This window comes from Pogonomyrmex barbatus, unplaced genomic scaffold (genome assembly GCF_055798465.1).
Source record: "Pogonomyrmex barbatus isolate J1 unplaced genomic scaffold, ASM5579846v1 scaffold18, whole genome shotgun sequence".
NCBI classification, from domain to species: Eukaryota; Metazoa; Arthropoda; class Insecta; order Hymenoptera; family Formicidae; genus Pogonomyrmex; species Pogonomyrmex barbatus.
This window is the reverse complement of record NW_028297114.1, coordinates 6,504,304-6,518,793: the sequence shown is the minus strand read 5'-3', so window position 1 is coordinate 6,518,793 and position 14,490 is coordinate 6,504,304. Positions and strand designations below refer to the sequence as shown.

Here is a 14,490-nt window from a genome sequence, read left to right as displayed (position 1 = left end):
CTAATTGAATGAATTTTGCATATTTTACAAGATTGCGAAATTATCGAGCTATTTTCGCTCACGAAAAGTGATTCAATGACGATATTATTAAGGACGATCAATATGATCATTATGTATATTATGCGAAGTCACTACAGGACGACAGGATGTATTTCGCATCGATCGAGGAACGTTCGTCGCGCTCGTTTACTTCCCTTCAAAACTAAGAGGCCTCTCATCGAAACCGATAATGCGACAACCTTCGCCTCCCTTGACCGCGCTTCTTCCATCGCGGCACCGAAACTTTTTTCCTGCGCTATTTGCCTCGACGTACCACCGCAACGCGGTAACACAATGCCTTCCTTGGGATGACTAAACTCTCTTTAATGCGGAGACCTCTAAGGGCGGATAGGAAAAGGCGAAGGACAACGGCTATAATGCTGGACTGGTTAGAATTTGATCCGCCGGGAGTCGAGTCGAACCGAGCGACAATGCTCAGCGAAAAAAAAAAAAATAAAGAAAGAGTCGGCGTCCCTCTTTCACCGTCTAACGCATCGAATCAGTCTTTTGCCTTGAAACCACTTCAATAACATCCTTTTAACTTTTAATTTTAAAAATACATTTTAAGCTTGTTGCCAACTTTGGAGTCTTGCGCCAACTTTGGAGAATAAATAATGAATGATAATTTTCGTAAAAAGACGGAATAAAATCTATAGAAAGAACATCTATAGAAAGAAATTAATTCATCAAATTGGTGTTAATTTGAATAAATAAAATTGACATCTAACCGCATCTGAAAATTATGAAATATTTTCCGCTAGGATATCGATGGTTGATGGACACTCCAACTACGACATAGAACATGATACTTGAAGCACGCGAGTTTTTGCAATCCATCCTACCATTGAATCGCGTCATCCTATACCGTGGAGGATGATCTCGAAGGGAGACTGATACAGGATACAGGGAGGTCGTCCCCGGCGATACGATGGGACGCTCGATCGCTCGCGTCTCCCTTTTCCGAGATCGCTTTTGGCGGTCATCGAAAGAGCAAAAGGACAACGCGGTTAGGTCCGATCTTTTCAGGGAGAGAATGTTGTCCGAGGTATCTCTCATGGTGCGCGATACGACAAAGTGGCCCGTTATCTGGCGAACGAAGGCGAGCGAAACAAATTTCGGACGAAACCCGCCCCACGTCCGTAATTGGACGCCGTACGAAAATAGTCCCTGGGATCTGAATATGCTACTTAAAGTTTCAGCACAAGTTAAATTACGATTCAATTTCGAATCGAGGGTTAGCATCGATCGAATTAAACTTTCAGTGGGGACGCTGTGATAAAAAATTTAAACGGCTGCGGTAATACAATTTCCATCGATGTTCTCGAGCGAAAACGGAAACGACAGCTACTCGAAATCGATGAGCGATTTCATCTACCGGTTGCTTCTTGAGTTATCAATCGCGTGAATAAAACAGTCATCGTCATCGCATCTACGCGATTATTATTTGAGAAAAGTCATATCAATAGAATTTTATCAAATATTATTTTTGAAAAAAAAAATTAATCATAATAAGATGTAAAAATGTTACAAAAGAAAAAAAAATCGACAATGGTGCAAGCGATACCACTGTAATTCGAGATTATTTCCATTTCATGGACAATTTAACAATCTAAATGCTTTCACAAAGATGTCTCTCTATACAACTTGCTTTGTTGAATATATTCAATACAGTTACCTTCGACAATATCTCCTCACGCTCCAAGTGCGCACGAGATTGTAGATTAGAAACTAGATTGTCGATAAAATTCCGACTTTGAGCCTGTTTAATATTAACAATACAAAAGATATATGTAACTAATATACATGTACTAATATAATTATATTAAAATAATAAACCGTATAGACGATTGTGTGGATAAATGGATAAATATAGGGAAAACTAATTTTTTAATTTAGAAAAAGTCTGTCTTTTATCATGACATTACATTATTCTATAAATTTAGAGATCGTTTTAAAAATGAAGAGAGAACAACCCTACTTCCAAACCAGTTCTCCATTCAAAGAGAACATTTAAATGATTCTCCTTTTTTCTCGACCATTCCCGTTGTCATGGAAGGAAAGAGAGTACTCGGCGCGCTGCGACATTATACAAACTCGAGGACTTTCGGTATCGTCTTTCATTCGGCCTCGAAATTGCTCGAAAATTTACGTAAACGTAAAGAAGGAAAGAACGGGTAAACGTCTCCCTATCTTACATCCGCCTCTTCCTTCCTATATACCTCGCCTCTTCACGGACTCTCGGAAAGGCAAACGCCGAAGAATGGAACGGATCCAAGGTACATACGAGCGAGAGAGTAGAAAAGAAGGAACACGGGGAACCCCATTTACGGCACAATGGGCTCCTTTGAAGCCGAAGGTAATGAAGATTTCGGGGTGTCTGTCTCGGTCTCTCCCTCTCGCGCGGCCTGATTCGCAACCTGACCACCCTTACGGCACGCACAGGATATCTGTATACCGGGTGTGCGCGGCAAATGGTCGGGGGGTTCTCGTTTCCTTTCCTTCTTACCGCGGTATCGATGATGAGCCGGTCGATGACGATGAGAAACCCGTTTCTCAAATTTTTTCCAACCGTCAAATTAAGCTGTATCCTCTTTAATAAATATTTTAGCGAATTTTACATATCGAATAAACTTGTAACGCCTGTAATATCTTTAAAATAAATTTACGAGATATCTATTTGCACATGAAAATCTTATGTTACAAGATTACGATTTAATTATCATAATGAATGCTTCGACTGAGATAATAAGAATGTTCTAAAGAATATATATATATATATATATGAATGCTGGAATACAAAGATGTTCCAGCAGAAGAGAACTATGTGCGCTGGCACGTAGATTTAGAACCAGTTCCGTGTACTCCGCGGACAGAAGGAGGTCGCCCGCGTGTTGTACGAATCCCGTTGGTATGCACTGTGTACGCCATAATATCCCATAAGAAATTTACCGCTCTCTAACCGGTGTACGGGAGGCGGTTGTCCGAAGTCCTGCGATAGAGAAGAAAAGAGAGGAGCGAGAGTAGACCGATAGAAAGGAAGAGACGATCGCGTCGTCAGAAAATGCCGCGAAGAGGGAGAGGGAGAGAGAGAGAGAGAGAGAGAGAGAGAGAAAGAGAGAGAGAGAGAGAAAGGAAAAGGGCCTGACCGGGCCTTCCTTCCGCGCATCGGGCCCCGGCAAAACGTAATTATGCTAATACGCGATTGGTTCGAAAATGTTAAATGCACAAGGCGCAGCACCGCGGGCTACCATGAGCCTGCCTCCATTGGTTCCCTCTCTCCCATTCTCTATGCTGCTCTCTCTCTCTCTTCCTCTCTCTCCTTTTCTCTTTTTCTCGTTCTCCGTTCATCGTCTTCCTCTTTCTCTCCTCCACTTCGAGCACAGATATTTATGGAATCTTCTTCATCGCGCCCGCCGCATTCCGCTCCGCTCGTTCGCGTCTCGTCTCGTCTTGTCTAGAAGAGGCCCCGGGGACCAGAAACGTTTCAATCTCCGTTACCATCGATGGCGTGCCAAGCCGCGTTTCGTCTTCGGACTTTGGGAGAGATTCAACGCACGTGAGGAAGCCCGTTTTACACGTACCGGTAACTGAGTATCGAGTACTTTTGCAGCATTTCCAGCATTCGAAGAATAACACCCACAGCCGCGTTATCTCTTACAGCGTGCGTCTGCTAATTTCTTTAATCGTGTACTTCCATTAACGAGGGCAAATTTAGAGGTACTGCTAACGAGTAATAAGTGTTATCGCGATAAACTGAAACATTGCTGTAATTTTCGAACGAGTTCCAATTAGTAAATTCATTTGCCTCGATGCAGATAAGCTGACGTGAAGGGCAGGGCTGCGTTTCGTGATTTATCCATCGACCTGAGGCATCTTCTCGTTCAATTTAGGATATATCATTTCGAAATATTCGTGTTTCTTGAAAATTGCTATGAAATTTATATTTCACTTAATATGATATTACTTTTCTGACACGTATTGGAATTTGAGCCAATTTTTCGTTGTAAACGAACGGAAATCTTCATGAAACTAATACTATGCCAACTTTGGCACGTCAAAGATATTTAAATCCGCCGCGGGTGGTGCGGCATTATAATAATATGATCGCAAACGAGGAAAATTGCTATAAAATTACGCGCGATCGAACGACCGGATGAGAGAGCGACCAGCAACGGGGCACCGCGAAGGGAGCTCTAAAGAGCGCGCGGCGGCCAATGGCTGCCGCCACGTCAGCTGCCATTTCAATGGAAATGCGATGGATGTCCGCTATTTTATATGATAAAATATCGCTGCAAAAAACGACGTGGGTAAACCAGACCAGCATCCGTGTCCCGCGGGCGCAACCGTTCGGAAGAAGGGCGGAGGCCTGTTGAAAAATCCCTGCACCTTGCACGGCGAGAGAGAGAGAGAGAGAGAGAGAGAGAGAGAGAGAGAGAGAGAGAGAGAGAGAGAGAGAGGGAGCTCTATTATCCTTCCTATCCCGTCAACGTTGCGATACGAGGAAAGAGGAAATGGCGCGCGTTTCCGAGAATCTCATAAAACACACAGCGGCAACGCGAGTCAAGAGCGAAAAATTACAAAAGACAAAACGAACAAGCTCTTCTTTCCTTCGTTCCGCGTCGCCGATGAAAAGCCCGCAGTCTCTGAATTTCCTTCAACAGATGTCTCACTTTCACCGCTTGCACGGCCATAATTCCACACCACGCTGGCTGGCTGGTAAAGCATCGGCGCGCATTGTCATTTCGCGTCGCCGATCGGAAAGGGGAGGTGCAACGACAAATGAAAAAAAGACAAGAAAAAAAGGAAAAAAGAAAACAAGAAATAAAACTACGGTTCCAAAGCAAACAACTGCGCGAACGAGGTAACGCGTCCGTCGCCCCGTCCAGTCGTTGGACAGCAAAATGACTCCACTTATGTGTAGAGTCGGTTCGCGTCGTAGTCTCAACGAATAACGCCGTAGATGTCGAGCTTTCACCGCAATTACGGAAAATTGCCCCCGCAGTCATAACAGTTGTTTTTCAGGTGTTAAAGACAACTTATCGGCGAGCGGGGCGCGGTAATCTCTCACAATAAGACCGATCACGAGAATTTCTAGTCGGCCGCGTGCACTATAATCTTAAATAGAAAACCGCTTTTTGCGCTAACAAACACGTGATTTTCACGCCAAGTCTTAACGCGAAGAAAGTATAACAGAGGTATACATAAAACGACAGTATTTCCAGAAATTCATGCCAATATAACAAAAATATTAAATACTTGCTAAGAAATATATATTAATCATGAGACATAATTTAGGAAATCTTATTCGTTAATTAATATGAAAAAAATAGATAATAGAAAATAATAATAAGAGATAGATGGCAGTAACGCGCATATTGCACCAGTTGAACGGTAATAACGTTATGAGCCTCATAATGCAGACGCGAGGGATACTCACCTTTTCGAGCTCGAGGAGGTGAAACCGGAGGACTTGAATCGCCTGAACCATCTGAAACGAGAAAAAAAAAGAAGAATTGAATAAAATACATTCGACGGACGCAAAGGCAGAAAAAAGGCATTGGATAGTAAGAGGTTGGTTCGAAGGGACCAGGGGAGAAGAGATGACGCGAAAGAATGGCTGTAGGGATCGAAGAGGAGGATAGGGTAGAAGGAACATGAAGCAGACATGATTTAACCACGTGCTGCCGCATCGTCAACGGCAGCTCGGCAACAGATCGACGGTCACAACTCTCCGGGGCGAATCCGAACCTTTATTTTTTCTTTTTTTTTTTTGCGCGCGCCTGCGCTTTCGTTTATCTCTTCCGGTAAATATCGCCATCGCGATGGGACAGCGGTGGTTATTAACGACGCGACGGTTATTAACGGGAATTCATTATTATTGCATCTACGTTTCGCTAATTGCATATCTGAATCCGGTCGTGCGGAATTCGCGCGGTGTGCACGACGGTATACTCGATATACTCGCGGGTGAACGACCACGGAGGAGGATACAAGAGGCACGGAATGTTCGTTAGACGTTCGATCGACGACCTCTTCTATTTCCACGAGTTTTCAAAAGAGAAAGAAAAATGATGATGAACTGTGACGTTTCCAATCATACGCTACGTCCAATGCGCGTCTCTGTCGCAACGCTTAGAAAAATACCTTAGTAAAAGAACGTAAATTCGATAAAGCAAATGTGCCTCTGCCGACGGTACAACGTTTGAGAGGTAGTAATTGTTTTCTTTCCTCTTTTTTTTTTTTCTTTCTTCATTTTTGAAATGCGTTTGCGATATCGAAGACGCGTACTCACAGAAGAACCATCGGTATAATTTTCCGATACGCCATTAACGTTTAAGGCCACCCGAGGTCCCCCGACGCAATCTCTCCGCGAAGAGGAGGTGCGTTGTGGCGACGTCGTTCCCCCCTCGGGGACAGCAGAAGCGGCGATTCAATTAGGCAAAGCGGCAATCTTAATTGTTAATTAACATTATATTTATGCAATTATGGTCCATTATGATTCTGCGCGGCCGATAACGAAGCGGTCGCGATGAGTGCTCCCTGAGATAGTGCACTCATCCGAAGCCTACCACCTCCTACCACTTCCTCACACGTCCTTTCGCCATGGAAGGATACACTCTAAGCGAGGCAGGTAACGCCGGGTCTGCAACCACCACGGAGGACAAGCTGACGAGACACCGATCACCTTGCTAGAGTGCATTTCAGCACTCGTATGGGATAAAAAATGGCATTCATGTTTCAAACCGTAATAAAACCGAAGATTATGGGATTTATTTACCATGTATTTACTGAAACATTGATTTTTGTTGTCTTATCAATACTTAGCTTAGGTATCGAAGAGAAAACGACGATAAAGGAAAAAAAATTCTGTATATCGAAACAAATTATGAATGTTACTGTGCAATCCATGCCACTTGCCAAAGTATCGCGAGTAATCCTATTTAGAAGCTATCGATTCGGTATCAAGATTACCAATGACAGCAAAGAATCGAAATCGTCAATAGTAGTTCAAGGAAATCGTTCGCGTTGTACATCGGACGTCGGACCATCAGCATCGAAGGAATATGTATCAGGTCTTCGACACTTCAGGGCCCCTCCTCCTCCTCCGTCGACGAACGGACGGAAGAGGAAAGAAGAGGGAAAGGGCGAATAAATAAGAAGAGAAACAAGAAACGCGCGACGAGACAGAAAGAGAGAAAGACAGATATCGCGGGAGGGACAGAACGGGAGAGAAAAAGCGAAGATGGTATCGGTCCAGTAACGAACACACAACACAGAACACCCGGGTGCTGCTTCGCGAGATGGTGCGAGGAAACGATTCGCTACGATGTGTTTCTCATCTCTCCTCCCTGCCTCCGACGTTGCACACAATGTGTTCTCTATATCCCGACGGTTTTGTTGCTTCCCCGACCAATAACGACGTAGTTACCACGACGCAACGCGAAACTCTCGTGCATACTCGTCGTTAACCGATCTGGCAAAAATAACCTTCAGAAATATCCTTTATTTCGACACGTGAATTTATAGGATTTATGGAAAATAATTCATCTTTTTTTTTTTTTAAAGCTAGATAATGTGTGCGTTTAAAGTGCAAGCTGAACATAAAATTATGAGCACATCAAACAGTTGATTATGACGAGTCGTTTCAGTTATGATTCTACGTTCTCAAGTTCCTCCGTAATAGTAGTTACGCAAGAAAATTGTAATATTTTCTCAAGACATAAATAACGTATTCGCTGTTCCTCGGATATATAGATCTTCTACAATAGTACGTTTGTCTGTATCTCTAATTATCGCAAATGAAGCTCTTCGTGATGTCTACTCCAGGCCACGTCATTCCCGTCACTCACTCTCTCTCTCTCTCTTTTATATTCTCCTCGCCGACTCTCTCGCTCGGCTCGCGATCTTTCGGCTCGGAAGGTTTTGCCACGATCGCTCATCACGTGTTATTAATTAGACTTGCGAGCGGCCGAGTATCTCCCGAACAGGGGAAGCAGGAGGAGCCGAGTCGAAGGAGGAAGAAGCGGAGGCAGAAGAAAAACTGAGAAACGCACGAAGAAACAGGGAGATGGTGTTATTTATAAGCCGACAGGGACGACGCAGTCGGAAGCAACGCCCGACGACGAAGGGTGCCCCCTCACTTTGAGTCTCCCCTTGCGCTCTCTCTTTCCTTCGTTCCTTCGTCATCGTACATGCCGCTTCCTTTTCCCCGGTCGCTTCCACTGGAGCGTGCATCTCGCGTCACTGCACTGCACTGCGTGACGCGAGATGCACGCTGCACCGACGAACGCGTGATAAATACGCGAAATACGCGATGTGCACGTACGAGAAAGACGTGTGTAAATGAGAGCACTACGTCGGGCGGTCGCGCCCCGCGGATGCTGCGGTCCAGAGCATTTGGTAAGAGCTTCACGGATGTCCGAGTGAACATCTGAATCGTTCACTCAAAACTTAGAAGAATCGAGAATTGAATAATAAATTTAATTTCGAAATCATATTTCATATCGCGTTACGGATCAATGCAATCAAAAAAAAATATTGATTTTACTTAAAAGAAGAACCGTTATTAAAAACATTGAATTAAAAACAAGAATTATCAATATTCATTATTGCAAGAGGAGAATGATAGAATATCAATAATGGAATTATCAAATAATATGTATCTTGGCTTAGTTCTCGCGTACATAATGAAGAATGTACGTGCCAGAGTACTTGTACAACTTGTACTTGTTCCCAATTAATATATGACATTCTTCAAATTGACAAAATCAACTGGATGCTGTCAGTGTGACGTAAATGCAGGCACGCACCACTGCCCCACTTTTACGATCAATCGATTCCATTATACACGCATCCATATATTAAACAACGCGTTGCCGCGTTGCTTTCTTTTATAATTGGAACGTATGCACATAACTGTCATTATCAATATAAATGTAAATTTTGAGATTAAAGCGAGTATCAAGGCTAAAGAAATAAATAAAAATAATAAATAAAAAAAAAAAAAAATTCGCATGGCAGGTCAATCCGTTCCGTGATGCGGTTCGTTAAAGCGCCATGATTAGCATCTTATAATTGATTGCAAACGATTTTTGAGGAAATTAAATTCGATCTCGGTCGCCTGGCATAAATCTTTGTGCGTAATATACCGGTCGTTTTCAACACTTCCAGCGAAGTAGTCACGGTGAAGTCGTGATTCGGCCTTGATGAGATTGTTATATCGCACAGTCAGGTCGGTACCCGCATAGGTGGACCTTGTGCCGGACAGATGGGCTCGTATACAGCTCATATTAATTAGTCCGCATACGCGCGCGGCGAATGAAAAAGGAACGAGATGGTGGCCGACGAGCGAAAGTGAGACTACCAAAGAGGTGAAGAGATTACTCGATAGAGAGAGAGAGAGAGAGAGAGAGAGAAAGAGAGAAAGAAGACAAGCGAGAGTGAATGGTTGACTGTGTGCGTGAGAAACAGACATTTCCTCGCTCGAAAAAAATTCATAAATTCGCAATGCGTATGTATAAAGACGGTATTGCAGTCACTTTGACGAGAGACATCATCGTTATCGATATTCGGAAAATCTAATTAATTAACAAACGCACACCACCTATGAGTTCGCACGAAAGATGTTTTACGTCGCGTGCGCTCTCATTCTCCGCAGAGGAAAAAGGAAGTGCGATCGAACGGGGAGAAGATGGAAAACCGAAAGATGCGATAAATCTCGAAATAATTCTACGGGTGAATAAAAATAATTTGTAAAAGAGCCAACGAAATGCATGCTGCGACTCGTTCGATTCTTTATTAAAAACGAGCGAGCTCAAATAGCTCTAATAATCTCGAAGGTGTATAAAACTGTTAATAAAATCGCGTCCCGATTCCCGCGAGATTGCCGTGTTCCGAGATAATATGCCGCCCAGGTTTCACGTTGAGTGCATAAACGACATGAGATCGCGATTCGCAGCTGAAATAATCGTCCGAATCGATTTTAATCGAATCTAGGCACACGATCCCAGAAAAAACGAGTGGAATAAAATAAAATTACGGATAAGCAAGGTAACGTGCCGCGTCCGATATAAACAAGTTATAAATTCTCAGGTGACAGGTAGACCGATCGATGATTGTCGAAGTACGACACACGCCAAGTCCGTGCCGTACTATCGAATGAAAACAGATTGGCGAGACGTAAATTGCGTCATACGGATACGAGAGTGCCGCGTCCTGAAGCCTGAAGTGCGAGCAGCGCTCTAATGAATGGCTGTTAATTGTATCAATTATTAACCAGGGACATCGCACGGACGCCGCAACGACTCTTATCGATGTTCAGTGATTTACGAGGCGAGCGTCCTCTTCCACAGATTACTCGGTCCACTCTCCCTCTTCCTCTCTTTCTCTCTCTCTCTCTCTCTCTCTCTCTCTCTCTCTCTCTCTCTCTCTCTCTCTCTCTCTCTCTCTCTCTCTCTCTCTCGGTTCTCCGACTCGTTGAACGAGAATATCGCGCTGATTACAACCGTACTCTCACACAGATTACGTCTCAATCGCTTCATTATCATTTCGACTTCGCCGTTAAATTTATAGAAAAAAAATCACGTCGACGAAACATTATCACAGACGATGTCGTCTGCGTCAAATGTCAATTAATTTTCAATCTGCCGACGCAATACAAGCGTGTGCGATGTCCGTGTGACTTATTCATCCACGATGATTATCGATGTATATATATATATATATATATCAACATCGTGCAATTTTCTTCTCAAATTAATGTAACTCGTTCATAAAATGAGAAAATTGACACCAAATGATAAATTCGATTATACATAATCTAAATTCGCTCGAGAAATCGGCGAGTTCTAGTCGGAAATTATAAAAACTTGAAAATTATAAAAAAAATCATCACATTTTGAGAGAAACAAATTTATTGGAGATACTTTCTTCCCGTTCGATGAGCAAAAAGTGAATTGACAAGTCGAGAGCACTATGTAAGCAAAGGACGGTTTATCTACGATCTGGTCGCACACTCGGTACGCACGAAACACTCGAACACCGACAATATTTAAACATTGTTAAATCGTGTGATACTTGTCAATGGCAAACATGCCGCGCCTACTTGTACTACCCGAGTAGTCGGTTCCGCGATGTCTTCTCACTTATCGATTATCGCCGATATTTTATACAAATCCGTAACGAAACAAACACATTCCAAATTTACAAAAAGATATACAGCTTTGTAAATTGTCAAATTTTTTTTTTTTTTAATGTAAAGGCTAAAAATGTAAATTTTATTTTATAAATTAATATTCTTAAGAAATTATCGCCAGACAAAATATGTAACGTATTTTTCATTTATAATATAAAGATTCGGAAAATAAGACGCCTTCATAAAATCTTATCTAATTTAATTCTATTAAAAAAAAAAAAAAAAAAAAAAAACTCAAATCTAATCACATATAATTGTATAACAAAACATTTATTAATTTTATAAAAAAATTATGATACTTAAATGAGATAAGGAGCGTCGTTTTTTGTGGAAATGTTTACAGCTGTGGGGAAAATAAGTCGAATAAAAAGACACGCTTGTGCCTGAATTCAAAGTATTAATATCACTGCCAACACTGACAGCCGATCAGGACGACTCCACAGGACGTTTATGTAGAGCGCAAGAACTTCGGGCATCCCGCACGTGCACGTAACGCGGTATTAAGATGATAGTGCGGTCCTGGCACGGGCCATCAAAACGACGGACTACCGTCTTAATAGCCGGAGATTTATAGTCCCGGCGACTCGGCGCAAAGTCACGGGGCTCCGAAGAGCGAAAGAGAGAAAGAGGAGGAAGAGGGAGGCCTAGTCCGCTGTAATATAACCCAACCCAAAGTCCCGTATAGAAAGAAGGCCCGCGTGGTGTATGTATATATAAGGGCGCGTGTGGCAAAGAAGAAACCACGAAACGAGCCGAGGAACCACTACGGGCGCCCGGATAAACGGAGGAAACGAAGAAAAACGAAGAAAAGATGCGTCGCGTGATTCCTCGGCCGCTGACTCCGGCCGGCTCCACGACGGTTACGAGACGAGAAAATCGAACGGAGCCAAAAACATCTCGCGGCAAAAATAATATCGAGGATACCCAGCAAAACGGCAATCGGATTTCTTGTATTATCTTGTATTATTCTTCTACTCGCACGCTAAGATTGACATCGGTGAGCGAAATGGCTAAATAAATACATCTGGAAAGTTAAAATAATTAATCCTCGTTTTCTTCGCCTTTAATCGCGATAATTTGTAAGAAACTAACATTGAAACGCACGCATCGTCGATGTATGAAAGAAATGCGCGAAAATTTCGTACGTATGAAGAAGCGTCGCACTTTAATCGCATCTGCATTTTTGAGAATATTTTCGGCAACATTAATGTTGCCTAACGAGCACGGTACCAACGAGCCCAGGAGGAGGAGGAGCGCCTTCCCGATTCCTCCTTTTTGCTTTTTTTTTTTTTTTCATCATCATTTCCACGCAGAAGCGACATAAACCTGTTAGTAAAGCATGCTTCGTGGAAGGCATACCAGCGCAGTCGGACAACTAAAAGCGCCTCGCATGCTCAAAAATTATTTTTATACTGCTTAATCGTCGTCCTGATCACTTGTCCTTCGTTAGGCCCGCGTGTCTCCCATTTCCTTATACCAAATAATCACCGGACAAAACCTACACGCACTGTATCTCGTATCGTCCACGCCATTTCGGCGTATTCGAAAAATCCATTCGACAATGCGTCCTTTTTGCTCGCTCGGTTATGCACCGTCGAGCCGCCGCCGCCGCCGCCGCCGCCGCCGCCGCCGCCGCCGTCGCCGCCGCTAATTACCGCCCGCCATGGGAATTATAAAATCAATTTCTACCACGGGATATGCCGTATAAATAAAACATTTCCGGCCTTTACAACCGGCAGCCTTAACGAGCTCCTCGCAAACTCCTCTTGCGAGCGAGCGGACGGGCGAGCGTGCGAGTAACGGGGAGCTGCTTAAAGTATATTTCGGTATATTCGGGCACGCGCTCGATATGGATTCGTGTATGTTTGTCCGCTCTTATCGGATACCCAATGCACAGATACAGTATACGTCCAAGTTTAATCAATCGAATATTGATACGCGATGACCCATACTGATAACGGCAGGCGCGAGTTTCACGCGCGACATTTCTCATGCCTTTGTAACTGAATTTTACTCGCGATTTCGTGTTCCGCGTTTCGTTACACTACGCGCTCGCTCACGGGTGCCTAATTAATTCGTAGCCGCACTTCAACGTACCACGAACGTTAATGCCGTTCGTTAATAGACGACACGCGATCTCATCTCGCTGCTCGATGGTGACGTGTGTGCCGCGACTTGCTTAAATATTTGACGTACTCGAGCAACCGATAATCGACGCCCGACACCCGTCGTTCGAGTGATTAAGTACGTACTTTACTTGGTATCTTCGAATTTTAATCCCCGCGATTGTAAGGTAAATAATATACCCGTCGTCAGTGCTAATATTGGATATCTGGCTCTCAAAAAATTTGATGGAAAAAAAATGTAGCGCATTCTAGAGCGACAATTGTACATTGTTCTAAATATATTTTATAAACGTATGAATTCAACGAAAATATTTCGATATTCACGATATTCACATTATTCTCGATATAAGACAAGCTTGCAGACATTATAACAGACTACGAAGCAAATAAATTTTTGTAGAATACCGATTAATTCGCTCTGACTTGAGAATAATTATATCGTGAAAAATCAAATTGTCAAATTGAAACCGCGAGTTGGCCGCATCATCGCCGTCGAGGCTCGCGCATAAAGGACCACCGGAGTAGCTCTACGCACATTTCGGAGCAGTTCTTCCAGTCGTTACATTATTACCTCACACATTTGCCATGGTTCTCTTTTTCCACCCTCGATCCCTGCGTCCGAGCGGTGGTATCCCTTTCGAATTCGAAAAATCTCTGCGGGACACTCAAACCCCCCCTGTTCTCTTACCGTTAGTGCAGCCCCGAGCCTTTTTTATTCCTAATTCACAATCCGCTGTGCCGCAGCGAGAAGAGCGTCACACCGTCCGAGGATATAATATCGCCACCATAGTGTAAGACGGTCCTGGCGTGGGCGGAAGAAGCCCGGCGAGTACGCGCATACGTTCCTGAACCTCAACGCGCGAGAAGATACCAGATAAATATCTCTTTTTGTCCGTCAGTCGGAAGGCACGCCTGTTTCTCGACTTCTCGGGCTACACGAAGCGAAGATAAGAGCAACATATTTCTGCCGGGGCAAAGTAAAAAACCGAATACATTCTGGCAGTGTGTTTATCAGCGCCATGCTTGTGCATCGGCCAAAGAGGAGAGAAAGTGAACGAAGGAGGGATCTCGGGAAAATACTGGTGTCCGGGAGAAGATACCGGAGAGACAGAGAGAGAGAGAGAGAGAGAG

The 14,490-nt window shown here is 43.5% G+C and overlaps 1 protein-coding gene across 2 annotated transcripts in view; it reads right to left on the bottom strand.

Moving 5' to 3' along the window:
• Window positions 1–14,490, bottom strand: part of hth (Meis homeobox homothorax) — a 159,194-nt gene that overhangs the window by 111,153 nt on the left and 33,551 nt on the right. For both annotated transcript variants that reach the window (XM_011646266.3, XM_089075109.1), the window contains exon 5: window positions 5,477–5,527. In XM_011646266.3, coding sequence (XP_011644568.1) covers window positions 5,477–5,527 — 51 coding nt within the window. The remainder of the gene's footprint in view (window positions 1–5,476; window positions 5,528–14,490) is intronic.